The following is a 25,430-nucleotide window of genomic DNA, read 5'->3' as shown; positions in this document are numbered from 1 at the left end:
CAAAAAGATTGGTTGAGCATTTGGAAATGCAGCAAAAAATTAGGAATCTGCTATGGATGAGGGGTTTGTTTCAGCCCCTTAGCACTTACATGGTGCTTCTAAGGGCAAGAGCAATGCATAGGGGATACATTCCAACCCAAAAAGCTACTGGTTTGCAGTCATATCAGGGATTTAACATTTTTACCAGTTCTAAGCATCCGGTCCTTCTAAGAGCCAAAAGGCAGACTCAGGGCAACTACCAGCCCTCACAATCCACTCTATCAATTCATCAGGCCTCCTAAAATTAAGTTCACGTACTCTTAAAGTGTAAAAGTTAGGCTTGATGATGCCTTGTTAGTTGCAGGAAAAGATTTTCATAGTTTAGTTGCCTACACAAAAGCACTATACTGAATTCAGTTCCACTATGGACAGCATGCACGTCTGTTTGAGTCTTTTTGTCGCTCATATTAATATGTTGACTGTGGGTGATTTGAATCAGTATTGTGGGCTGTGTCGCCGCGGGTGATACCCCGCTGCGTTCCCTCATGTATGGAGGCGAATACACTCTGGGTGGCCCATTAGACCCAGTGGAAGCAACGAGGGTGGCCTGGAAGAGACTGCCTAAGATGCAAGGTATTGCAGTTCTGTATGCTTGATAAGCACCACTATTGATAGTACCTTGTTTGACACCAAACCTCGATACCTCTCTGGAAAGAAGCTGGAGAGGGGCAGCGGATATACTCAAAATCGGGGATATGTACCCTCAGAGGAGGTTTATAAACTCGGAGGATGCTAGCACTCTTGTCGAAGAAACCCTGCTGCAACTATTATATTACCGTCGTATGCGTTCCGCATTCAGAGCTTGTTGGCCTAACTTCTCGGAAGAGACGCCGATTAGCCAATGGGTGTCTGACGTACATACATGATTGGGAGGTGGGAAGAAATGTGTTAAAGTATAGTATAGGTGCACCTTAGATGAGCTGCAACTAAAAGGCCCAGACAGCAAGTCCAAGCGGGAACGTGATTTGGTGCTTGAATTCACTGAGAAGCAATGGTCTAGTATATATGAGGTGTCAAACAAAACATCCTATAACTCCAAATGTTGGCTTGTTCAGTTTAAAATTCTTGACAGACTGCATTACCCTCCATCGAAGATCCGTGTCTTTGATGCAGATAGATCGGGGAGATGCCCCAGGCGTACGAGTAAGGAGGCTGATTGGTTTCAACTGTTGTATGCATGTCCAAGGCTCACTCATTACTGGGTAAGTGTATGCAATACTCTTCTAGAGAACTCAAACCTGCAATTGCAGCTGCCCCCTCAGCTGTGTATTCTGAGTTACATTGGCAAACTATCTGAAGTAAAGCGCTGGTTTATTAACTTGGGACTCATGATGGCCAAACAGCGCCTATTACTAGGATGGAAGCTGAGGAGTCCACCAATGATCGCAGAATTAATTAATGATTTAATATGGGCGAATGACATGGAGGGAGTTTACAGCACGCTACTGCTTATCAGATGCAGCCCCAAAGATATTTCGGCTGAATTTCAACAGTATCTCAGGAGCAGAGAACTGATCGAAGGGGACAACATTCAGGATATTACAATAACAGTCTGTCTAAATTCATTCATCTCAAAGTGCTTTACAAATGTATGCATGTACCTATTGGCTGTTGGAAGAATGGTTTATAGCTACCAACTGTCTTAAATAAACGTTTTAAAAAAATATATAACGTGGACCATGTAAAAACAACTTTGTGCTTCCTTTGAGATTGCAGTATACTTTTTTTTCTTACTGAACAATTTGTATCCTATTTTCTTGTAGAGTAAACCCTTGAATGTGGAGTACTTAATGATGGATGCCTCCATTTTACTTCCTCCGACTGGGACACCGCTCACTGGGATTGATTTTGTGAAAAGGTTGCCTTGCGGTGATGTAGAAAGAACACGGAGAGTGAGTACATGCTTGACACACTGTGTACATGTTTGGTTTAACTTATAAATTGTGCTGCTAACAACGTGATTTTTGTTTCTTTGCAATACCATTATTGCTGTATACCAACGGTTTTCACGAAATTGATTTCAACCATTAATAATGTAAACCTGATTTTAAATTCTTGGGTAGTTTGTATTGACCAATTTCACAGTGACTCAGTGAATGTTTGTCGATCTGTTTTGATTAAGGTGGGGCAGATGATGCTTGATACCTTCTTACACTGTTTCTGCGAAACCAACAGTGACAGCTGAAAAACCTTTAACCACATGGCTCTCTTCCCAATACATTCTCTCCCAAGTGTCTTTACTAACTCCACGGCAAAAAGCACCACTACTCCACTGGAATTCCAGAGGCAATCACCCCTCCCTTATTTGGAACAGTGAAAGTGATGTTCCTATTCCACATTGCCTGTACACATTGTCACTGTAACATTCATGGTATGTGAGGGGTTTTTAGGGATCCCTCCCCCCTGTAGTCTTTGACAGGGTCCAATCCCAGATCCCATCACTTAATCCTACGTTCCGTCCCCTTTCCGCCATACTGCATGTGTGTCCCTTGCTAGGGACGGGAGACGGAACCTTTTACACCAGAAAAAAACATTCTTCCCCTTTAAAGTTAGAGGCATGCAGGGGTGCGGCCCTGGGAGCATGCACTTCCCTGACTCTGCCCACCGCTGCTACTCCCCAGTCCCCTTTTCTGCGTGTACTGGAACGCGCCGATTTCACCAGCGCTCCTGGGTTTGGCTTCGGTCTTGTAATACCACACGCTCTTACCTGGATACTTTCTTCTGTCTTTTGTCTTCTTTTTATCAATCAGGTACTCGGTCGTCTGGCGCCACGCTCCTCCACGGCGCATGTCGACATCGGCGGGCTTCAGCAGGTGTCCAGCCTGCGAGGGGCTTTTCCCTAAGTCCGATCCCCACGCTCTTTGCCTTCGCTGCCTTGACCCCGACCACGGCTTGGAGGTTTGTTCCACGTGCAACACGCTTACACTGCGTGCTCTGAAGAACAGGCTAGCTCGGTGGAGGGAGCTCTTTGAGAAGTCGCCTCCACAGGACTTGAAGGACTTCATCAGACATAAGTCAAGGCCCAAGGGAGCGCCGGTGTTAGGGAGAATTCTCTTCTAAGGCTAATTTCCCTTACCCGTAGAGTCCCCTAGCAGCTTTGCTGGATTTGAGGGGTTTATTTTTTTCTCCTGCTAAGAGTGAGCCTCTTTTTCCCACTTTTAGACATGTTGCTGATGTGTGTTTTAGGCTTTTTTTGTGCTTATGGTCTATGGGGTTTTTCTCACCCTCATAGGTATCATCTTTTTGCATGTGTGTTGCATAGCACCCTCAGTGCAGTAACACAGGGGTGTCATAGTGACTCCCAAACATAGACTACATACCCTGGGACTGACTACTGTCCCCATTGACTTTACTAGTCAATAGTTATGAACAAAACCAGTACAACCCATCTTACTATGGAAGTACTGGCAAGGGTTAATAGTTTTTCCCTGGTGTTCATTTTCGAGAGGGTACCGTACAGTCCCTCTCTCCAATGTTTCTGGCTGGTGGCGGTGGTTACTACCGTAAATATTCGACCGCAAATATTTCCCTATGGGATTTTCCCATTGTTCGAGGCTACCACTTTTACTGACAGCCTCTAACATACCGCCGGTTTATTTTAATATTAACTTTACTCCGGTAGGTTTTTATTGCCAGATCTTTGATAGTATTTCTTTCACGTCTCTTTCTCTACAATCCTAACCCAGGTCGGGGATCCTTTGTTCGTCCTTTTGGCGGGCTTCTGCACAGAAGCCCTCCTCTCTGCGCCACTGAGTCTGGGGTAGACGGGATGTGTAGGAGGGGGAATAGGCAACCTGGACAGGGTTACCTACGCAACCCATGTCGCACTCTGCCCTGATAGGCTGGAGGGTTATCCCGCCAGGATAACCACCTCGCTGTGTGAGTGGCAGCTAGGCTGTATGAATGGGGGTTTTTCTTCATAATGGCAGGGCTCTGAGGACTGGAGGACAAGACGTCGCCACTGGAACTAAGAAAACCGAAGAGGAGAGAAGCTGAAGACATCTGCAACGACTGAACCACCGGTGAAGCCCTGCTGCAGATCCTCACCACTTTTCTCCAACGACCCGAGAAGATCTTCACCTGCAAGAGTCTTCTTCCCTTGAGCTGGTGGGGCCAACCAGTTCGCCAATCGCCTTCCATGACCTGCCTTGGTCGAATCGCCAGTGCCCCGCACTAGGAGACCGGATAGCCATGCACCCGTCCACCACGACCGCAATTTAAAGGAGTGTACCTTTTTATTTTTGTTTTAGCATCATGCCGCCTGGCTTCTTCCCTGGGCAGTGCAGTAACTCAAACCTTCCTCCACGACGAGAGCCTCTCTTCCTCTGCTGGATCTCCCAAACTGCAGGTACTGCCAGGAACTACTGCCACTGCAGGAGCCTTGTCCACTTTTAAGGTACATTGTTCCACCAGTGCCTCCCGTTTCGCTGGGTACTGCTAAAGGTGTTTTAAATCCTTTATTTACCTTTTGGGTTGGCCGTCCCTATCGTCTAACATTGTCTTTTTATATCTGCAACCGCCTTTTCAAATCGTTAAACAAAGAGTTGACTGCAGCTACTAGAACAGTTTGATCCTGGGCACATTGCCTGCACCATTGACACTGGCACTGGCCTATTGACTCTGGCTAAATCTGTTACAACTGCCTTCTCTAGATTGCTTTTCCTCAAGAAATGTGTTGGTGCACCTAAACTCTTATAAGCACCTTTCCTTCCCTTTTTAAGAATTGCTTAAGTGCCATTTTGCTCGGTTTTCACCAAAGTATTGCTTATACTAAAGTACTGCCTTGCCTAACTTGTTCACAATCCACTTGAGAAGTGTTGCTGGTGTGTTTTTGAGTCTAAACCTGTATAACTTGTCCTTTCCCTCCCTTTTGAGAAATTGCTAGAGTGCCATTTCTGCTTGGTTTACACTGTGCCGTTTTGCTCAGTTTTCACTCTTGCTCAAACTTGTCTACAATTTAAATAGGGAGTTGTGTATACTTTTCTTGACTGATTTAACTTACTTTAGTAATAGTGATATGTGTGTTGACTTAAGAGTGTGTAAAATAAATATATATATTCTTTTTGATACAAAGCTTTGGTCAGTGTTTCCTTGTTCCATAGTACTGTAGTCCTATTGTGTAAACACTGAATACTGCTCATCTCCCTCTTGAGATAAGTCTGACTGCTCAGCCACAGCTACCAACTAAATCTTTGTGGTACAGACTGATACCAAAGGGGATTCATTGCATATACCTGTAGTCCTAATCTTCTGTAGTGCTCCATAAAGGAACTGCATAGGATTCTGCCTAACAGCCGCTTTTTTCCATCGCACCCCGCAAGGGCGACCCTTTCCCAAAGAAACGCCCGAGCGGGAGGAACCTCTCAGGTTCTCGCACCAGCACTGGTACCAAGGCTATTTCATTAGATCCTTCTGGAGACCGTGCTGAGGGACCACAAGGTTCTTTTACTGGGTGTACACCCGAGGGGCTACGCCCTAATACCGGGCAGATGTCTGAGGGGGCTGCCGAGGGCAACACGCCTACCAAGCCCCGTCCTGAGGTGCAGGGTAGGTCTCATGCTCCACCGCTGTTAGGCAGAAACCTGTGCAGTTCCCTCTGGGACCACTGCAAAAGATTTAAGACTACAGGTGTTTGGCAGTAAACCCACTTGGTAGCAGTCTGTACCACACAGATTCACTTGGTAGCTGTGGCTGAGCAGTCAGACTTCCCTCAAGAAGAGTTAGGCAGTATACATAGTATTCACAATAGGTCAAGAGAACACAATAGAACAAGTAAACACTGACCAGGGCTTGGTGTAAAAGATATAATTATTTATTTAAAACCACATCTAGAAAAATACACAGGCACTAATAGTAAGCAATTCAAAAACACGGTCACTAAAAGATATACACTCCCTTAAAAGAATATTAGACAAGTCTTAAGTAGAGCCCCACTTTTTTTCAGACAGCGGTGAGCGCTTAACGTAGATGGCACTCTAATAATTTGGTTTACAAAGGGAGAGAAAAAGCAGAGAATAAATTGAAACAGATCCCGACACTTTTTCACGAACACAACAAGAGAAGAAGGCAAAGTAACACCGTGAATTCAGAGTCAGTAGGCCGGATCCACTTTAAGAGGATCAAAACGAAATGTGTCCAAGGTCATACGGTTGCAGTGCACAAAAGTCTTGTAACGGTTCAAAAAGGAGTTGGACCAAAGAAAGGGACCAGTTAGAGGGTCAAGGCGGCCAGCCCAGTCCAGAAGGTTAAGGGGTTATTATTACCTTGTAGCAATCTTTAGAAAGGGAGGCCTGGCGGACACAATACCTTAAAGTGGTGAGAATGCTCCAGCGGGGGCAGTTGTTCCTGGCAGCGGATGCAAGTCGGTGCTTCGTCCGGGGGAAGAGAGGATTTCATCGGGGATGAAGACAGGAGTCCGTTACACTGCCAGGGAAGAAACCAGCCGCAGAGTTTCTCAGGTACAAGGAGCGGTCCGTTGATTCGCGGTCCAGTGGTAAGTGGCTATCCGGCTGCCGGGGTGCTTGGCACGGGCAATTGGACCACAAACCGGTCTGGGGTACGAAGAGAAGAAGGTAAACTGGTTGTGCCCACCAGTCAGGGGAAGAAGCCTCTCCAGCCGGGAGATCTTCTCTGTCTTCGGGAAGTGGTGAGTCGGTTCCGCAGGGCTCCACCGGTGGTGTCGTCGTGGTAGGTCGGCTCCGCTTCTCCCTCATCGGATTCTCAGGTCCTGTGGCGACTTCTGAAGTTCCAGTCCCCAAAGCCCTGCTTTTATGCAGCATACCCCCATTCACTCAGCCTAGCTGTCAATCAATTAAACAAGCTAAGTGGTGAGCCAGACGGCTCACCACTTGGGCCAATCACACAAGAGTGCGACTTGAGTTACTAAGGTAACTCAGTCCAGGGTGCCTAAACCCCCTCCCACACCCCATGTGGTACCCAGACGGAGAACACAAACGCCATTTTAGAATCGAGTCTTGGCAGAAAATACCAACCGGCGAATTAATATGAATTAAATAAACCGGCGGTATGTTCGAGGCTATGAGAATTAAATAATTAAAAGTTGGTAGCCTCGAACAATGGGAAAATCCCATACGGAAATTTTGCGGTCGAATATAAAGTAGTTTCCACTGCCACCAGCCAAAACTCGATCAGGGGGGACGGAGACGTGCCCCCTCGACTAACAGACCCCGGGGCAATCGAATTGCCCCGACCAGTACGACCACAATATGATGGTTTGTACTGGTTTCTGTTAATAATTTGGGACTAGTAAAGCCAATGGTGACTTTACATGCCCTGGGAGACAGTAGTCAGTCCCAGGGTATGGAGTCTATGGTGGGGTGTCACTATGACACCCCTGTGTTACTGCATGGAAGGTGCTGTGTAACACACATAGTAAAAACACATGAGACCCTATGGAGTAAAGGACCCCATAGCCCATAAAACACATTCAGTCAAAGGAACACCATAAATCATGTCCAAGAGTGGGAGAAAAAGAGTCTCACTCTTGGCAGGAGAAAAAACAAACTCCAGAAATCAAGCCAAGCTGCTGGGGGACTCACTAGGTTAGGAAATTCAGCCTAAAGAGCGAATTCTCCCTAACAACCGCTAAGAGTCCTGGAGGAGGCTGGGCCCAGTGAGCCAAGCACCACAACTTTGGCACGTGGCACGCAGCTCGACAAGATGGCCGCCGTGCCAGACAAGATGGACGCTCGACCGATACCCCCCCTTGGAGCAGAGCAGCTGAGTGAACGAGTTACAAGGCGGGACTGGAGTCAATCAGGTACGTGGCCTACAGCTTCTCCATCAGCATCGCAGGGCAGGTTTATCCCACAGCCGGCTAGACAGAGTACTCACCGGCCCCAGCAGCCGCCTGCTACCCTGTCAACATCACCTGCCACCCCACCGGCCTGTGAGGACAGGTTCTTTGAAAAGTTCCTCACTCTCATGAGATCTCATCATATGGGGGCCATCCTTCGGGATGTGTTCAGGGACATGCTGCCTCCGGCCCCTCCTACTGCACCTATAGTAATTCCTCATATGGCCCCTGCTGCCCTTGCCGGCTCCTTTGATTCCTGCTCCTCTGCCTCCCACAGTTCAGGCGGTTCCACACCATCCTCCGCAGCAGCCACCGGCTCCGGTTCCTACGCCGCAGCCCTTGGCGCCCAGCACTCTTCCACCCGTTCCGGACCAACTAGACACCCTGGTGGCCACTGACGAGGAGGAGGACCTTGACACGCCGTCATCAGCCAAGGCCTTTCATGAACTTCTTGCAGGTTTAACTTGGGGCTCCCTCAACCCGAGGTCGAACAACCAGAGGCGGGGTCCTGGCTGAGCACCTCACTCTACACCCCGCGGCTAGAACAGGGATTCCTATGCAGAAGGACGTTGTTAGGGAGAATTCTCTGTTAAGGCTAATTTCCCAAACCTAGTGAGTCCCCCAGCAACTTTGCTGGATTTTTGGGGTTTATTTTTTTCTCCTGCTAAGAGGGAGACTCTTTTTCTCCCACTCTTGGGCATGATTTGAGGATGTCCTTTGACTGTAAATGTGTTTTATGGGCTATGGGGTCTTTTACTCCATAGGGCTTCATGTGTTTTTGGTATGTGTGTTACACAGCACCCTCAGTGCAGTAACACAGGGGTGTCATAGTGACCCCCAAACATAGACTCCATACCCTGGGACTGACTACTGTCTCCCAGGGCATGTAAAGTCACCCTTGGCTTTACTAGTCTCAAATTGTGAACAGAACCAGTACAAACCATCATATTGTGGAAGTACTGGTAGGGGTAATTCGATTGCCCCTGGGTCTGTTTTCCAAGGGGGCACTGTCTAGTCCCCCCTTGTCGAGTTTCTGGCTGGTGGCAGTGGATACCACGCAAAATATTCCACCAGAAGATTTCCTATGGGATTTTCCCATTGATTTTAAACGCACCACTTTTTGGTGCAATGTTAAAGATAACGCCGGGTTATTTATTTAATATTTATTCCCCGGTTGGGTCTTTTTGCCAGGACTCGGTTGTAAAATGGCGTTTGTGTTCCCCTCTGAAACTCTAACCCAAGTTGAGCCCTTTGTTCCACTTTTTGGCGGGCTTCTCCACACAAGCCCTCCAAATGGTGCCACTCTGTCTGGGGTCTACAGGATGTGTGGGAGGGGTATTAGGCACCCTGGACTGAGTTGCCTTGGCAACTCAAGTCGCACTCTTGTGTGATTGGCCCAGTGGTGAGCCGCCCGGCTCACCACGTAGTATGCTTGAGTGACAGCTAGGCTGTTGAATGGGGGTACTTGAGAAGTCGCTACAGGACCTAAAGAATCCGAAGAGGGGAGAAGCTGAGCCATCTACAACGACGACACCACCGGTGGAGCCCTGCTGTACGAACTCACCACTTCCCCGGCGACAGAGGAGATCTTTTTCCAGGAGAGTCTTCTTCCCTTTGAGCTGGTGGGACCAACCAGTTCGCCTTTTTCGCCTTCCTGGACGTCTCGTGGTCGAATCGCCCATGCCAAGCACCCCAGCGGCCGGATAGCCACGCTTCACCACTACCGCGAATAAAAGGTCGTACCTTTTAATCGGGGAAACTCTGCGGCTGGTTTCTTCCCTGGCAGTGCAAAGACCTCCAGCTTTCTTCCTCATCGAGATCATCTCTTCCTCTGGTTGAAGCCACGACTTGCACTCGCTGCCAGAAACAACTGCCACCGCTGGAGCTATCTCACCATTTCAGGTACTGTGTCCCACCTGGTCTCCCTTGCAACAGATTGTCCAAGGTGTCCCGTAAATCCTTGACTTTATAACTTGGTTGACCTCAGACCTGCTAACAGTGCCTTTATGAACTAATCCAACCTCTTTTTGACTTTTCTGCAAAGAGTTTGAGTGCATTTCCACGATGTGATCTTGGGCACATTCTGCCTTGCTCTCTCCAAGCGTGGGCCTGGCCTATGAACTTTTTGCTCTACAGTAGACCCTGCCTTTCTCGACTTGCTGTGGTTTCTTAAAAGTGTTGGTACTGTCTTATTTTCCTACTCTGCCTTTTCTCTCCCTTTTTAAACAAATTATTGGAGTGCCATCTACGGTTACGCGCTCACCTCTGTTTTGCTAAATAAGTGGTGTCTTAACCTAGACTTGTCGAATAATTAACTAGGGAGGTGTATATAATTATAGTGACTGTGTTTGAACTTGCTTGACATATTAATGCCAATGTATTTTCATAAGTGTGTTTTTAAATAAATAATTATATACTTTTATCCCAAAGCTCTGGTCAGTGTTTGCTTGTTCTACTGTATTTTTAGCCCTATTGTGTATACTCTATATACTGCCTAACTCTTCTTGAGAGAAGTCTAACTGCTCAGCCACAGCTACCAGGTAAATCTGGGTGGTGCAGACTGCTACCAATTGGGTTTACTGCTTACTTCTGTAGTCTTAAACTTTTTTCAGTGGTCCCTAAGGGAACTGCACAGGTTTCTGTCTAACAGACGTTGTCCCCTTGGTCAAGAAAGGGTGACTCAAGACGTACTCGGCCCAGCTTTCAATCGGCACCTCGACGCCAAGTATAGGCAACTGGAGTGGGATCCACTCTTGCTGTCGGCACACCCTCAACCGCACTCTTCGGTGATAGCTGCAGCGTCACTCTACTCAAAGCCTCAGTCGTCCTCGGCCACCTGGTCCTCGGTGCTGTTAGGCTGGGAGGAGAAGATCTTGGAGGCCTACGGAAAGAAGCTTTATTCCAACACCTCACTGCACCTTCGTCAATCCAACGTGGATGCCATGCTGGCAGCCGTTAACTAGAGGCTTTGGCGGGAAATAGTCAACTTCCTTCTAGAACTTCTGGTGCAGAGCCAGGCACGCTTCAAGGCGGGACTGCCGGAGGCTAAATTGGTGGCACAATACATCATGGAGTCCACTGTGGCTCACATTGACACCTCTGGCCGGGCTATATGCATCGCCACGGACATGGGAAGGACTGCCTGGCTTCAGACTACTAAATTCAACCCAGACGTCCGGGAACGCATATTGGACTTTGCACTCCATCACCGATGAGGCGCTAGAAAAACAGTTCCCAAACTGCAAAGTCTTAATCTATCCTTAGGAAGGCCACGCCAAAGGCGTACACCTAGTCACATCAATGCTCCGATCAGTGGGTTGCAGGGCTTCCAAGAACAAAGGTCTAGAGAGCGTGACCGTTCTCTGAGTCAGCACCGGCACAAACAACTAAAGGGGGGAGGGAGGGAGCAAGGGCTTCTTTCAGTCCGCCTCCTCTGCAACAGCCTTAGAAAGAAAGAAGGCATGACAAGCCCCTTTGGGTCCACGTCTCTCCGTTGGGGGTCAGGCTTGCCCTTCACACACAGTTTTGGCGTCAGAGGTTTGCGGACCCCTGGATCCTATTCGTAGTGTCCACGGCGTACCGTCTACCAATTCCTCCCTCTCCTCCCTCCTCCCTCCTCCCCTCCACTCCCACAGATTGGCACAGCAACTCTGTTGGCAGAAATTCGGTCGCTCGTCGAGAGCCAGGCCGTGGAAGAAGTCCCAGCCTCCCAGCGAGGCTTGGGCTTCTACTCCAGAATTTTTCACCATACAAAAGAAGAGCATGGCTGGGCTGAGAGTTGTCTTCGACCTCTCCACCCTCAACCTCTCCCTCCCCCTTCATAAATTCAAGATGGTTACGCCAGCACTCATAGCGGAGACACTGTGCAGGGTAGACTGGATGTGCTCCTGAATCTGAAGGACGTGTATCTACACGTCCCTATTTGGCAGCCTCACTGATCCTTTCTGCGGTTCAGGATTATGGGCTGCCATTTCCAATACAAGGTTCTACCCTTTGGCCTCAACTCAGCCTCCAGGGTGTTTACCAGACTAATGAATGCAGGGGCGGCCCTCCTCATGGCCACCGCGTCTACCCATGCCTGGACGACTGGCTCGTCAGGGCGAGATCACCGGAGGCGGTTCATCACACTTCCTCCGCTCTTATGAGCACTCTCCATGAGCTGAGATTTTCGATCAACCTCAAGAAGTCTCAACTGCAGCCGACTCAGAGCTTGACCTCTCTGGGCCTCATCAGGGATACAAGCTCCGAGAGAGTGTTCCCCTCGGAGGACAAGATCATGGTCATCAAGGGGGCTGCAGGTCATTTCCTCAGCCGAGAGGTGACCTCGGCCTGGTGGTACCAGCATTTATTGTGCATCATGGCATACAGCTGCACTTTGCAGCCTCATGGAATCAGGAGCGGGGCTCCCAAGAGGAGCTTGTCAGCATTCCTCAGTCTCTCCAGCCGGAACTCACAAGGTGGTCCAGGGACTGCAACCTGAGGATGGGCAAGCCCATCCGGCAGCCGACCCCTCAAGTCACCATCACCACAGATGCCTCCGTGGAAGGCTGGCGGGAGCACCCTGGACAACCAGTGTCCACCGAGCCTGCTCCCTGCAGGAGTCTCATATCAATTGGCTGGAGCTGAAAGCTATCTGGCTATCTCTCAAAGCTTTCCTCCCGATCATCGGGGGGAAAAGTCTTCCTCATCCAAATGGACAACTCCACCAGCATGTACTATGTCAACAAGCAGGGTGGCACCAGGTCCCCTCTACTGTGCAGCCTAGCAGTCAGCATGAGGCAATGGGCCCTGGAGAACAACATCTACCCGATTGCCATCCACCTCTGGGGGGAGTCCAACTTGGAAGCGGACAGGCTCAGCAGACTGGGAGCAAACAATTACAAATGGCAATTGAACAATCAGGTCCTGCTTGGGATCTTCAGCAGAAGGGGGCATTCTCAGGTGGATCTATTTGCCTCCTGGGCCAACAGGAAGTGCCAACAGTTTGCGTCCTAGCAGGGGCTGGGCCCCGGCTCTCTGAGCGACACACTCCAAATACAATGGAATGGCATGACATCGTAAGCATTCCCTCCCACACCCCTGGTCCACAGGGTGATCTGCAAGATAAGGGAATCATGTCAACACTGAGTCATTCTGATAGCTCTGTGGTGGCCAGCCAGGCCATGGTTCTCAGAGCTCCTAAGCCTCTCGGACAGGCCACCCATTCATGTACCGCTGGGCCCAGCTCTCCTCCTCTCGCAGCGGGGGCATGGTCATTCAGCCCACTACACAGAAATTAGCCCTTGCAGCGTGGTTTCTGAGCAGTTCACACTGAAGCATCTGAGCCTGTCTCAGGGTAACCTGGACATTATTTAGGGCGCCTGGAGCAAGGCTAGTAGGTGCCAGATCAAGAGTAAATGGACTAGGTTCTCTCACTGGGTGAACCCTAAGGGGATCGACCCCCTTACTTGCACATTGGACGATGTGCTCTACTTCTCTGCACACCTCGCTCACTCAGGTCTTCACATCCTCCAACCCGGTGGTTAAGCGGCATCTGGAGGGCCTCACCAGGCTCTACCCGCCCATCAAGAAGCCACACCCAATTTGGGATCTCAATGTAGTGTTGGGCGCTCTGGCGCACAAACCCTTCGAGCCAATGGCGTCCGCGGACATCAGACTGGTCACCATTAAAACAGCCCTGTTGGTGGGCCTCACCTCTGCTTGCAGAGTCAGCGAGATGCAGGTACTGGTGGCTTCAGAACCCTACACTACTTTTCACAAGGATAAGGTAGTCCTGAGAATGCACCCCGTGTTCCTACCCAAGGTAGTCTCTGGTTTCCATCTTAATGAGGAGATAGTCTTACCTACCTTTTTCACTGGCCCTAAAGAGGATGCTCAAAGGGTATTGCACTGTCTGGATGTCAGTTGCGCTCTGAAATTCTATCTGGACAGGACCAAGGGCTTTCGCAAGTCGGACGCGCTATTTGTCACCTTTTGGGGGGTCAAGGCCTGGGTATCGGGCATCGAAGGCTTCTATAGTAAGGTGAATGGTTTCAGCCATCAAGGAGGCCTATGAGGGACAGCACAAACCACTTCCAGGTAACATGCTTCCACACGCTGACCTGACCAAGGTCACGGCTGTCGTATTCCAGGGATGGGTCCCGGTAGGTCATCAGCAGGGCAGCGTACTCGGTCACCCCTTTGGCTTTCTGGAAGCACTACTGTTTGGATGCTGGCTCTTAAGTCAGATGCGACTTTCGGACAGGCGGGTCCAAGGAACTTGTTTTTCTTAAGGAGGGTCGCCTCTCCACCCAGGGGCTACATTCAGTTGTAATCGCTCATGCAGTATGGAGGAAAGGGTACGTGATGTAGGAGTAATTCATAGTTACTCACCGTAGTGACAGCGTACTCCTAGCTCATAGTTCCCTTTCCTCCATACGTCCCGCCATCCTCCGTCCTAATAATACTGGTGTTATTAGGCAATGTTAATATTGTCAATGCGTCATTGGGGACTGAGGAGTGGCGCTGGTGGGTGGAGTCAGGGCAGCGCATGCTCCCAGGGCTGCACCCCCTCACGCCTCTATATTTTAAGGGGAAGGTTTTTTTCTGGTGAAAAGGGTTCCGTCTCCCGTCCCTAGTGAGGGACGCCCATGCAGTATGGAGGAAAGGGGACTATGGACTAGGAGTACGTTAGTCACAAAGGTGAGTAACTATTAATTTCGGCTTCTTTCTCCTGTGCTGATGGCCTGCTCCCTTGTCCAAAAGCCACTCACACACCAGGTTCTACCTTTAGCTTGGGCAGAGTCTCACAGGCCCATCCTGGAGACACGGATGTGCCTGAGATGACCACCTCCACTACCCTTCTTCACACCATTCCTGTCTCCAACAGTGGAGACAATGGTAAATGATGACCCTGAATCCTTGTTCCTATCCTCCACTCTCATGTCTAGAGTTCAGCAAGGATCTGGAAACCCCAAGTGTTAAATATTGCCCAACTAAGTAATACGAAGTTTGTTGTGCCACTAACTGAAGTGGTTGACAGAAGGAAAGGACATAAAAAGAAAACAAATGTTAACCACTAAGTAGAAGTTAAAACAACGTTCAAACCCTATGCGTGGTAAGAATGTAGGGTGCAGATTACTCCGCTGGATAGCGTGCTGTGCACTCCCCATAAAGGTTTTAGAATTGTTCGGTTTTGGACTTTTTTTCTTTTCTAACTGTATTTGAGAAGTCTTAATTGTTTAATGAAGTTGAAAATTCTCCTTTTGGCGCTACCGGAAGACACACAAGCTGATGAATCACTTGGCAAGCCATCCAGGAGCCTGGACTAAGTATGCAAAGAATTTTGTATACCAGAAAATTTGCGCTTGTAAGACCAGTTGGTTTCAGAATATTATCAAGGCCTGATGCAAACGCATTACATGACATTTTGAAGCCAGTGTCACAAGAAATGCCCACCATTGCACTAATTTACCATAGTGACTCTGATTGTGTTTTCTATGGGTGCAGCTAGACACCCACACTTCCAAGTGAATTGTACAGCTCAGTGTGACATATAAGTATTGTTACATGCTCTACCTTCATCTGGTTAGTATATTTTTACAATGTAAGTTTGTTTTGTTCCGATTGTGTGAATTCCAGTGTCCTTTATTCATGTTGGGTTGCATTCAACCTATTACATCAATGTGCCTCCTAGTTGGAGTGGTATATGCCTTTGGGCCTTCTATCTTCAGTGTTTATATTCTGAAGAGTATAAATAATTAAATGTATAGGTGCCCTTGATTATAACATATTTTGCATGTTCCCTCTGGTGTGCTGACCGGGTGGCTGCAATGGAAATAGCTTCTCCCGCGGTGAACTGCCAGTTGCCTACGGGTGTCCCTTTGTCTTCTCTGGGGCTCACTCCGTTTGCCGTACGGTTCCCATGTCTCCTTTGCCTGTTGCACGCCTTCCTGAACTCCAGCAGCACGGGGCTGCTCTCTGGCACAGCTGCGCCTTGGGACGCTGTCCTCTTCACTCCAGCGTTCACACAGCTTTCTGGACTGGGCAGCCCCAGTTCTTCTTCTGGCTCCACAGACCTCGCTTCTGGCTGGCAGTCCCTCGGTAAGTAGCGAGTGGACAATCGTCTTCCATGCAGGCTCCCCTACTGAGCTGATCTCTGTTTAAATGTCCCGCCTGCAGTCAGGTGTTAACAACTAGAGTGCCCTCTGCGTTCCTTGCCTTTCATGATCTTCATTACTCGGTTCATCTTCCTCGTGGCAGTGGTTCCAGCATTAGAAATAGGAAAGTCCAACTTGTGTTATTTTACAGGCAGAGTTTGAGGAGATGCTGTTAATAGGTTTAAGGGGAGGGTGAGGAAAGGTATAACAGCATGGCATCAGGGCATGAGGAATGGAAGGGACATCCTCAAAAGGAAGAGTGTAATACCATGTCTCATCCAATAGTGTCATGAGAACTCCCAGAGAGTTACCTCCCCCATGCGATCCTCCCTCATACAACTACCTCCAGGGTCTGGATCAGGTAGCGGCTGCCAACCCCTGGCCGCACGGGAAGAAGCTGCTCCTGGGGAAGCAGTGATGACACCATCGGATTCATCACTGGATCCATCTAGATCACCATTGGATTCATCTAGAGGAACACTACTGTGGGAGTGATCTCCTAATTAGTTTAAATGACCTACACCTGGATGGGACTGTGAGGCTTAAGCCCCCACAGGAGTAGGCATTAGAAGGAGAAGTAGACCGAGAAGCAGAGCAGTGGAGGAAGCAGCAGCAGTGCGGGCCGTGGTTGCAGCTGAGAGGAAAACCTGAGGCGAGAGAAGATGCCGGGACCACTGAAAAATCTGAAGCTGTGGCAGTTGCTGAGGAGTCTTCGCCTTTGACTCTCCCTGTTGCAGAGGTTCTGCAGCGGGAAGCGCGAGGAAGAGATGCTTGCCCGACAAAATCACATTTTGCAGATTTCACGCAGCGAGAAGCAGTAGCAGCGAGGGAAGCATTCCCTCTTTTGAGATTCCAGGTGGCTGGGTTGCACCTGACCCTCTCCAGAGCAGAGGAGGCTCCATTCCATAGTGGCGTAAGTGGAGGAGGACCAGAGGAGGCTGTCCACCCAACTGCGAGGAGCCACAAGTCCTGAAGACCTGCGAACACTGAGCGGAGCGTAATCGAGTGACTTACCTGGTGAGTTCACACCTTGGAAGTGACTTACAGAACCAACAAAAGATGTGCATGTTGAAACAAAGTGACTGTATAAATAAGTGCATGAGAGTGTGGAAATGCTGTAGAAAGTCCAAATGTTTGCCAGCAACACCATAATAATACACAGTGCTCAAGGCAAGAGGGGACTACTGAGAGGCTTAATGATTGTGAGACTTATGTGCTGTAAAACACAGATTTTCAGGTGATAGAACCATACATTGCCAAAGCCAAGATAGAAGAAAAGTGAGACTATCTTAGGTCATTATTTCGTGGATGGTGTAGAGGGGAAAGAAAGGTGGCAAACAGGCTGCCCTTCTGGAGAAGGTTATCCAGAGGGAGGGGAGCACAGGTGCCAAGGAGTCTTAAAGAACACAAAATGTGGTTCCTTGTTTCCCCACAGCTTGTTTAAAGTTAGATGCTAAAGAAGTCTAATAAAGGTGTTGTTATTCTAAGTTGGAAGTTAACACTGAAGCACTTTTCTGTTCTTGTTGTTGAAGACGTAGGCAGGTGAGTATACCAGTAGGGCAAGAAGTTATTCCGCAAAGGGCCTGGCAAAGGCATAAGCTAGGTAGCAATTGATGCAAGTGCTGAACTGTGGTTCTAACAGAAACCGCTCATGTTGATTTGTAACAGTTGAAGAATTGTGAAAGCTTGTTGAATAAAAGTTACAATTCTTTTTGAAACCAAAATTGCAGTAAACCCTCCTGACAAAGATTTGTTACTACAACGGTAAAACCTGTTCTTACTCCAGGAGGAGTTGAAAGAGTGGGAACTTGTGATCTTCTTGAGATACTTTATTGAAGCAATTGAATTTTTTTGCAATCAAGTACAAGACCTTAAGAACTGTATGGGAACTTTGTGTCAAACCGGAATTGCTTGTTTCGATTTAACTGTGGAGAAGACACTTGTTCAGATCTGGGAAAGGGAAGCACCCAGGTTATGAGGAGAGACATTGATCATAGTGTGAATCAGATCATATGTTATACATTATTGTTGTATTGAATTGCCATATATTTCCTTTTTTCTTTATTTGTTGTACAAGTGTGAGGGTTAGATATCTTTTTGTTAGTTTTTCCATTCGTTTATTTTAGGGAGGGAAATCCTCATCAGGGGAGGGGATAGTGAGCCGTTTATCCAACCTTTTTATTTAATAAAATGGCTAAAGTTGTCCGCTTCACATTTCTGACCTCTCACACCATCAAGTTTATAATACAACCAGCAGCTTTCGAGTGCGGTCTAGCCGTTGAACCCATTCCATCGAGATTCACGTTCAGAAAAATGTTAATTTTACCTCCCCGTATAACCGGTATCATCGGGTATTTCATAGTTGTATCCGCCAACCCCACATAAAACCCAGGATCTTCCAGGTTCGGCCCATATGAATTCACCAATAGAGTTTCCTTGTTCACTTATTTGCAATGTATAACAACATAGCAGCCATCCGCATCTATATGTGAGTGCAGGAGTTTAAAGTCAACCCGCTTATGTATCAGGGTCAGAAACACTCTGGATTGTGTTGAGAAGTTAGTGTAGAATCTATTAGACCCCTACCCTCTGGCAAACGCATCATTCATACTTCTACGTGCATGGGTTTCTTGCTGAAGCAATATAAATTCCAGTTCAGAATATTAAGAACCCCCAACAAGGTCTAGAGTAAAACCATACTTGTCTCAAGTGTTACCTCGCTGTGTCTCCGCCAGACGGGAAGTATAGCCACCAGTACGCCCAGTATTGTGCATGCCTGAACACTTTGAACCCAACTTTTCTCGCTACATCCGTCCCCCCACCGTCATTGCCCTCCAACCAGGGCCATGGCAGCCCCCGGCAACGCCCTCCCGAACAGTTACACAAACATACCAGCAACCTTGCATAGGGGAACACCACTAGCACTTCCACCTTATCCAGGATAAATGAACGCATAACCTAATTGCCCGCTACAGTTGTCATTCTAGTGTAGCAGAACCGTGCATTGCCTCCAGCATCTAACAAATTGTTAAATATCAACATATTACAACCAGTGTCACCAGCGTCACCCAGGACAGGGGCGCCAGTGTTATATTGTGTGCCATTTACATCAAAGAGGTCTCAGCTGCCTTCTCCCCAGTGTTATCATGCAGGTCTTCTAACGGTATATTAGCCTCTATGAAGGCCGCCGCTTCGTCCGGTATCATGAAGAAATTTGTTTTACCCCCTGTATTGCACTCTGTCTTGCCAAGAACAGCATTGTGTACAAGACTGCTGTCTCTGTAGGCATCGTTTTGACTCCCAGGAATTATTTATATTCCAGTTGCAGGGCTGTAGAGAAGTCCGGGTATATTTGCACCTTTGCGTTGTCACAGCGTAGCAGGCCTTTCTCCCTTGCCAATCTCAGAATAGTGGCTCAGTAACGGTAATTAAGAAGTTTTGTAATTGCTGCTCTACTACGGGGCAGCCCCGGCTTCGGTCTTATGGTTGGCATTCTGTATGCCTGCTCAATTAAAATGCAGGGGAGGAGTCTTGGTCACCAATCAGCTCCTTGAGCAGGGATTTAATGGTTGTCTCCATGGGCCACATCCAAATCCTTCCGGGAGCCCCACAATACAAACATTGTTCCTTCTTGATCTCGATTCCAGATCATCCCATTTCAGTAGAGCTTTCTTACGTCCTTGGCCACACCGGACACTTGGTTTTTGAGTGCAAGTATGTCATCCTCTGCAATGCCAATCCGAGTCTCGGCCTCCGTCACTCTGGAGCACACCCGCTCCATTTTGTTATTCAGGTGCAATGTTCATGGTAAGGCCGTCTAGTTGATCCGTCATGGCGGCGAACCCCGTCTGCATACTTTCCATGAGCTGCTTTAGGATGGGGGTATTGTGTTCCTCTTGGCCCGTCTGCACAGTGCGGGGCTTGCTAGTGTGTGGTGCAAATGCCTCCAGACTGCTCGGTTTCTTCTGTGTACCTTTTTGTCATGGCCGCCAAGTAGTGCAGGCCCTGAGGGGCATGCAAGTTAGGCACTACTCAGCCCACGGGTGTTGGGGGCCACACGGGCCAGCTGAGCCACTATCAGCCACACTTCACCTTTTGTTGACCCAGGCATAGAGGCACACACCCTCCAATCTCACGAGGCGGCTAGATACCAATGTTTTGTAGGTGACCCTGGACTGGGGTCACCCACAGTGACGGGTATGCAGTCCACAGCACCCTCTCCACCTCCAACCATCAATGGTGGACTGCCTGAGCTCTGCAGTAGCTCACCACTGTGCTTGATTTCACTGCTCCTCTCCACTGTCTCTGGAGGGCGAAGGTCATTCCCTCCCGCCGTCGTAACTTCCTGGTTCTGTGTGTGACTCCCCTCCACAGACCACAGCAGAGTTCCTCCCACTCCAGACTCCCACAGCACAGCATAGAATACAGCTGCTGACCCCCTTCCAGCGATGCTATCCTCCACAAAAGTCCTGCTGCCTTCCCTGGGGGCTTGCCCAGTCACACAGCCCTGCACGGCAGGCTCTGATGCACGGGACATCTTGCCTGTGTCAGTGGCCTTCCCCATTGTCGTATGGCACTCCACAGGCACCGTATGGGCTCTCCCACTCAGGCTAGCTGGTTCCACATAAGTTCTGGCATCCGCTTCAGTCAGTCCCAGCTCTGGTCCAGGCAGCTGCACTGCGTGTGACCACACTGGCCTGCCCAGCCGACACCACAGCAGCGCCCTCGCCCTGAGCACCACGCACCAGTCACGGAATGTCATGTATTCAGCAAATGTCTTTGCCGAATCTCTCCATAGTCTCTCAGCATCTGCCCAGGACAGCACTGCCCAGGATTACAGAGGCAGCAAGCTTCAAACAGCAGGCCATTCAACGGTTGTGTCGGGCGGTCATAGCGGAGGTTCAGAAGAAGGCAGTCATGTGGCTGCTCAGGTGTTCCCTTCTCCGTCCACCCTAGGCCATAGATTTAATATATATTGCTGGGAGCTGAAGCAGATCGGAATTAGGAGACGGACATGGAGGGATTGTGTTCAAACCTAAGCTTTATTATCTCAGCAAAAACAAGACCTATACTATCCGTCTAGTGAGATGGGCCCTATTCCACAACAAAAATGTGTAAACAGGTGCTCGTCAGGATGTTTTCTATAATACAACCGAGAGAGTCCCCTGTCCAAAAACCTATACTTGCCAAAATGCTGACCCTACCTCTATAAAATAACAAACATAAACTTGGGAACAATGTATTTTTGGACTGGCCCTCTTAACCGAATGGTGGTTGACTTCTTATGCCCCTTCTTTGATGAGACCTGTGCACTAGGGCTCCTGCTCTGCTGCATAGGTTATGCTTGCATTCTCAGCGTCTCTTAGACTGTGTAAAGTTTGTCTCAATCCATTCAGTCCAGGTGAATGCTGTGCATGTCGAGGGTCAGAAGCCACACCAACCATCCTCATAAGAATCTCCGTGTTCTCACCCAAAGTAAATCGTCTATAACCCAGCTGTGTGCGGCTTGTGTGTTTGGCTTTACTGGCTGGAGGAGCTGCAATTGGAGACCTGGTGTGCAGAGTCTTTCTTCCTGGTTCATTGTTGGAGTAGGAGTCACTTGCACAAATTCACTGTGCCAGCACGGCTTGTGTGTTTGGTGGATGGTGCCAGGGGAAGGTGAGGGGGTACTATGTGCTGGAGGCGCCACTCTAACTGGAATTCCGAACTGTGTGTACGTGGGCCTTTTATCACTCCCCCAGGTACGTTTTCTCTGCTTGCCTCTGTCCTTTGACTTGCCGCACCTATAACTGCTTGCAAAAAACATTGTTGTGCGCTGCGCAGCACAGCTGCCAGCGGAGGGAAACGCGCTCGCAGCTCATCACAAGGCAGGACAAACCTCGTAAAGACAGCAAACAAAGGGAAGAAATGTAGAGGACTAGGGGCGCAAACTGCAAACTGAAATAACACGTTCTTTGAGAAACTGCTCTCACTACACCACAGCGGACGACATCTCTCTTGGCCTTGGAAATTTCCGTTCTAAATGGGAATTTAGGTGGTGGGAACACAGATTGAGCAGTGAGTCCAGGAAACTCACATACAATCGATAACAATGTATCCCTATTGAATCTTTGCCTTACTTTAAAAAGAAACTCTCTGGGTCCATCCAGTAATATGGCATGCAGTGATCTACCTACAAATCTTTCGGCTTCCCCTGACCTGGAACAATATGCATCTTCTTCTGACTGCACGAGTACAGATAGTGAAGATGGTGATTCCTTGCTTCCCATTGTTGTGGGAGGATATATGCCCTCACTTTCCACCACTATTGGTTCTATGCAGCATCTAGAAGCCTATCAAAGCCCGGCAAAGCCCGGGAGGATAAGCCCAGAAGCTGTTTGTTGCTGTTTTTGTCTATTTGCCGGTGTGTTGAAGGAAAGACGTGGATACCCCTTTAAGTGGCAGAGCCAGCACAAGCAATAAAGGGGGACTGCACTAACCCTCGCAGCAAAGCCCATGAGGATAAGCCCAGAAGCTGTTTGTTGCTGTTCGTTGGCATTCAGGGGCGAGAACTACAGCCTCACACGATTGCTGTGCTGCGCTGGTGGCTCCTTTGTCGTTAGCTTTTCTTGTGGCGGCGACGCGTGGAAGTGTGTAAGCACGGAGTCTCAAGGTACCAGAAGGTGCTTCACTTTGCTGCCTATTATACTGTCCCATACCATGATGGCTGAGGTCTGCTGATCTGGTGTGCAAAAGCGAATTCTGAGAAGGCGGCAGTCAAGAGGTACGAATACGACAACTGGGAGTCTGTAAACATAGAAACTAACTTACCCTGTGGAGACCCGTGTGGAAAAGACTTGGATTGCAAGTCCTCCTTTTTTTGTCCATAGATCTTAAAAGCCAGACCTGGCCGCGGAATCGGGCAGTAGAGTTTCAGGTCTCTGGCTCAAAGGCTCTCAGTGGAGCCATAAACGGGAAGCTGCCGAGTAGCAGTAACATCTAATATTCTATGCTTTTGATTGTCTATTAGGTTCCCGCCTGTGTAGCAGACAGGAAACCTCTGGTAGCTTCTGTTTCTTTACTACTGGAACCGTACGAACCCTGTCATTATGGTGTGGTGATTCCTCCAAATCTTGAAGTAGTTCTCGTGTAACTTGAAGCGTCACATAGCGGAAAGTGGAATGACTTATCTCGTCCGAGTATAGGGCAGCTTGTACGTAGGTGCCAGCCGCCGTATGCCAAGGGGTGACTGCGGGCCCAGGTGCCTTTGAACCCCTGGTGGTAACATCCTACAGTGCTGTGGCTAGTCTCTTCAGTTTACTATCTTTTCGGTGAGTTTGGGGTGCCTGTGGGCCCAGGTGGCTTTGAACCCCGTGTGAGAACTTCACATAGCGCGGTGGCTTGGGCCATCGGCACCTTTTCTTGCTGTGAGTCAGGGGGTGACTGCGGGCCTAGGTGCCCTTGTGAACCCCCTGTGTGAATAACGCATGGCATGGTTGCCTGTGATCCTACTACACTCTTTTTGCTGTGTGCCAGGGGGTGACTGTGGGCCCTGGAGCCTTTGAACCCCTTGTGATTACGGCAATTAGGCCTTTGATTGCGGTCTATCTTGGTCAAACTGGCTGCACAAATCTAGATCTTACCCTTTGGCCTGTGAACTTCTAGACCTAGGTAACATCGTACCTTGTTCGAAACGCCACGTTATATATAGGTTGTCCTATAAACAGTAATAGTGGCAAAGTCAATTTTACCTTACTTTGGCGGGGCACCAGAGGGTTGGGGTGTCTTTAAAACACACAAGGAGGTGGAAGTTCGTTTGGTTGTTTGTTCAGTTTTGTACAAGGTGATACTTACCTTTCTCGAGCTTGGAATCTGTAATCTATTGGTATTTGTGTAGCCCCACTGCCACCAACCTTTTTGTATACAAAGTTGGGGCAGGGGAGGCAGGTTCTCAACTAAGAAATGGCCATAAATCCAGGGCTGTTTGGCTGTTCGGTGGCTAGGCGGGAGGCGTGATTATAACGAATGCAAGAAAGCGCTTAGTATGGAGTATTATTTACCTGTGTTATTTTCTGATGTGACTCTATTATGAATGCGATATAAGGCAGGTGCTACACTTTGGGGGCCAAGATAATATTAACCAAGCAGGGGACTTGGGTACCTAGAGTATGGTCGGGACCCTACGGAGTGGTAAACTACCTACCCCTTGTGTTCAACTGAAAAAGCCTGCCTTAATAGCAAGCGGTAGCTTCGTATTTCCTAATAGAAATAGGTCTGAGGTCTTAATTCAAACCTCTAAAATGAATGAAGAGGAAGAAAATGATAAAGCAATGTTTGTTGACCAAGCTAAAGGGGACCTAAGTGGAACAGATTTTCCTCCACTCCCAATAATCACAGAGAATGTGATGAAAAATCCATCAGATTGCTTGGATAATAAAGACTGTCCTAATGAGAATTTACAGAAAAGCTTCCTTAGTATGCATGAAATACCTATGCGCCCATCAGATCTTAACAGGGAAGACGATATACCACTCAGACCACAGTTTGATAATTCTCTGCTGGCTCCGGTGGTGTCAGCTGAATTGGATAAAAGGGTCAGGATGTCCAGGGGCCCATCAACACCTGTAAGTACTAGGGAAGGGGGTCTGGAAAATGTACATCTACATAACCCTAAAAACCCAGAGATGATATTAGGTTGCAAAAACATCTGTGGCGTCTCTATGGATCTATTTGCTGCAGAGAACATGGGGGTGAATTGAAAGAGCTATGTGGGGTGGAGGCAAGGGGCGTCACTAATCCTGACCAACATAAGTGCTCAAGTCCGTCCACCCCGGACGCACTCCCGGTCAGGCACATGAAGCATCCAACATCAATCACCCGAATGAGGGATCTAATAAGAAGACTTTATGGCATCTTTTGAATCCTTCCCGGTCCTTACCAGGATATTCGATCTCCTGGATAGGGGACATCAAAGGACTCATGTAGAAATACAAGAACTAAGGTTTATGATACTTGAAAGTACTGAAAAACTGAGCAGACTCGAGGGTTTTGTTCATGCATTAGAGATGCGTAAAAAAATGTATATGACCAAAGGTAATGATGAAATAAAAGTGCTATATGCTAAGGGCACATAAACATTAAAGGGTGTCAGTGAACAGACACACTCAAATGAAAATCTGCCAAAATATCAGGTTGGCGAGGATACTGCCACTTGTGGTAAAGGTTTGAAAGCTAAAGTAAAAGGGGACGTAGCAAAGGAACTAAAGATATTGGTGCTGACTAACCTGGAGAAAAAGTGTGGAAAAGTTAATGGAAACTGTTCTAGCAAAAATGGACTGTGGTTTTGAAAACACTACAGAAAAAAGTCCAATGATTAACCTGGATAGCCCGTCTGTGTTATTGGATGCGATGGAGGGAGAGGTGACACCAAAACAGGTAATGAGGGATGAGCAGGGAGT

General features: G+C 48.4%; 1 protein-coding gene across 3 annotated transcripts in view; it reads left to right on the top strand.

Annotated features, from left to right (window-relative positions):
• Positions 1–25,430, top strand: part of CLEC16A (C-type lectin domain containing 16A) — a 1,932,649-nt gene that overhangs the window by 1,085,741 nt on the left and 821,478 nt on the right. For all 3 annotated transcript variants that reach the window (XM_069647805.1, XM_069647806.1, XM_069647807.1), the window contains exon 17: positions 1,803–1,931. In XM_069647805.1, coding sequence (XP_069503906.1) covers positions 1,803–1,931 — 129 coding nt within the window. The remainder of the gene's footprint in view (positions 1–1,802; positions 1,932–25,430) is intronic.

This window comes from Ambystoma mexicanum, chromosome 2q (genome assembly GCF_040938575.1).
Source record: "Ambystoma mexicanum isolate Mex_15411 chromosome 2q, UKY_AmexF1_1, whole genome shotgun sequence".
Taxonomy (NCBI): domain Eukaryota; kingdom Metazoa; phylum Chordata; class Amphibia; order Caudata; family Ambystomatidae; genus Ambystoma; species Ambystoma mexicanum.
Note: the sequence above shows the minus strand (reverse complement) of the source record. Positions and strands in the feature narration are given on the sequence as shown.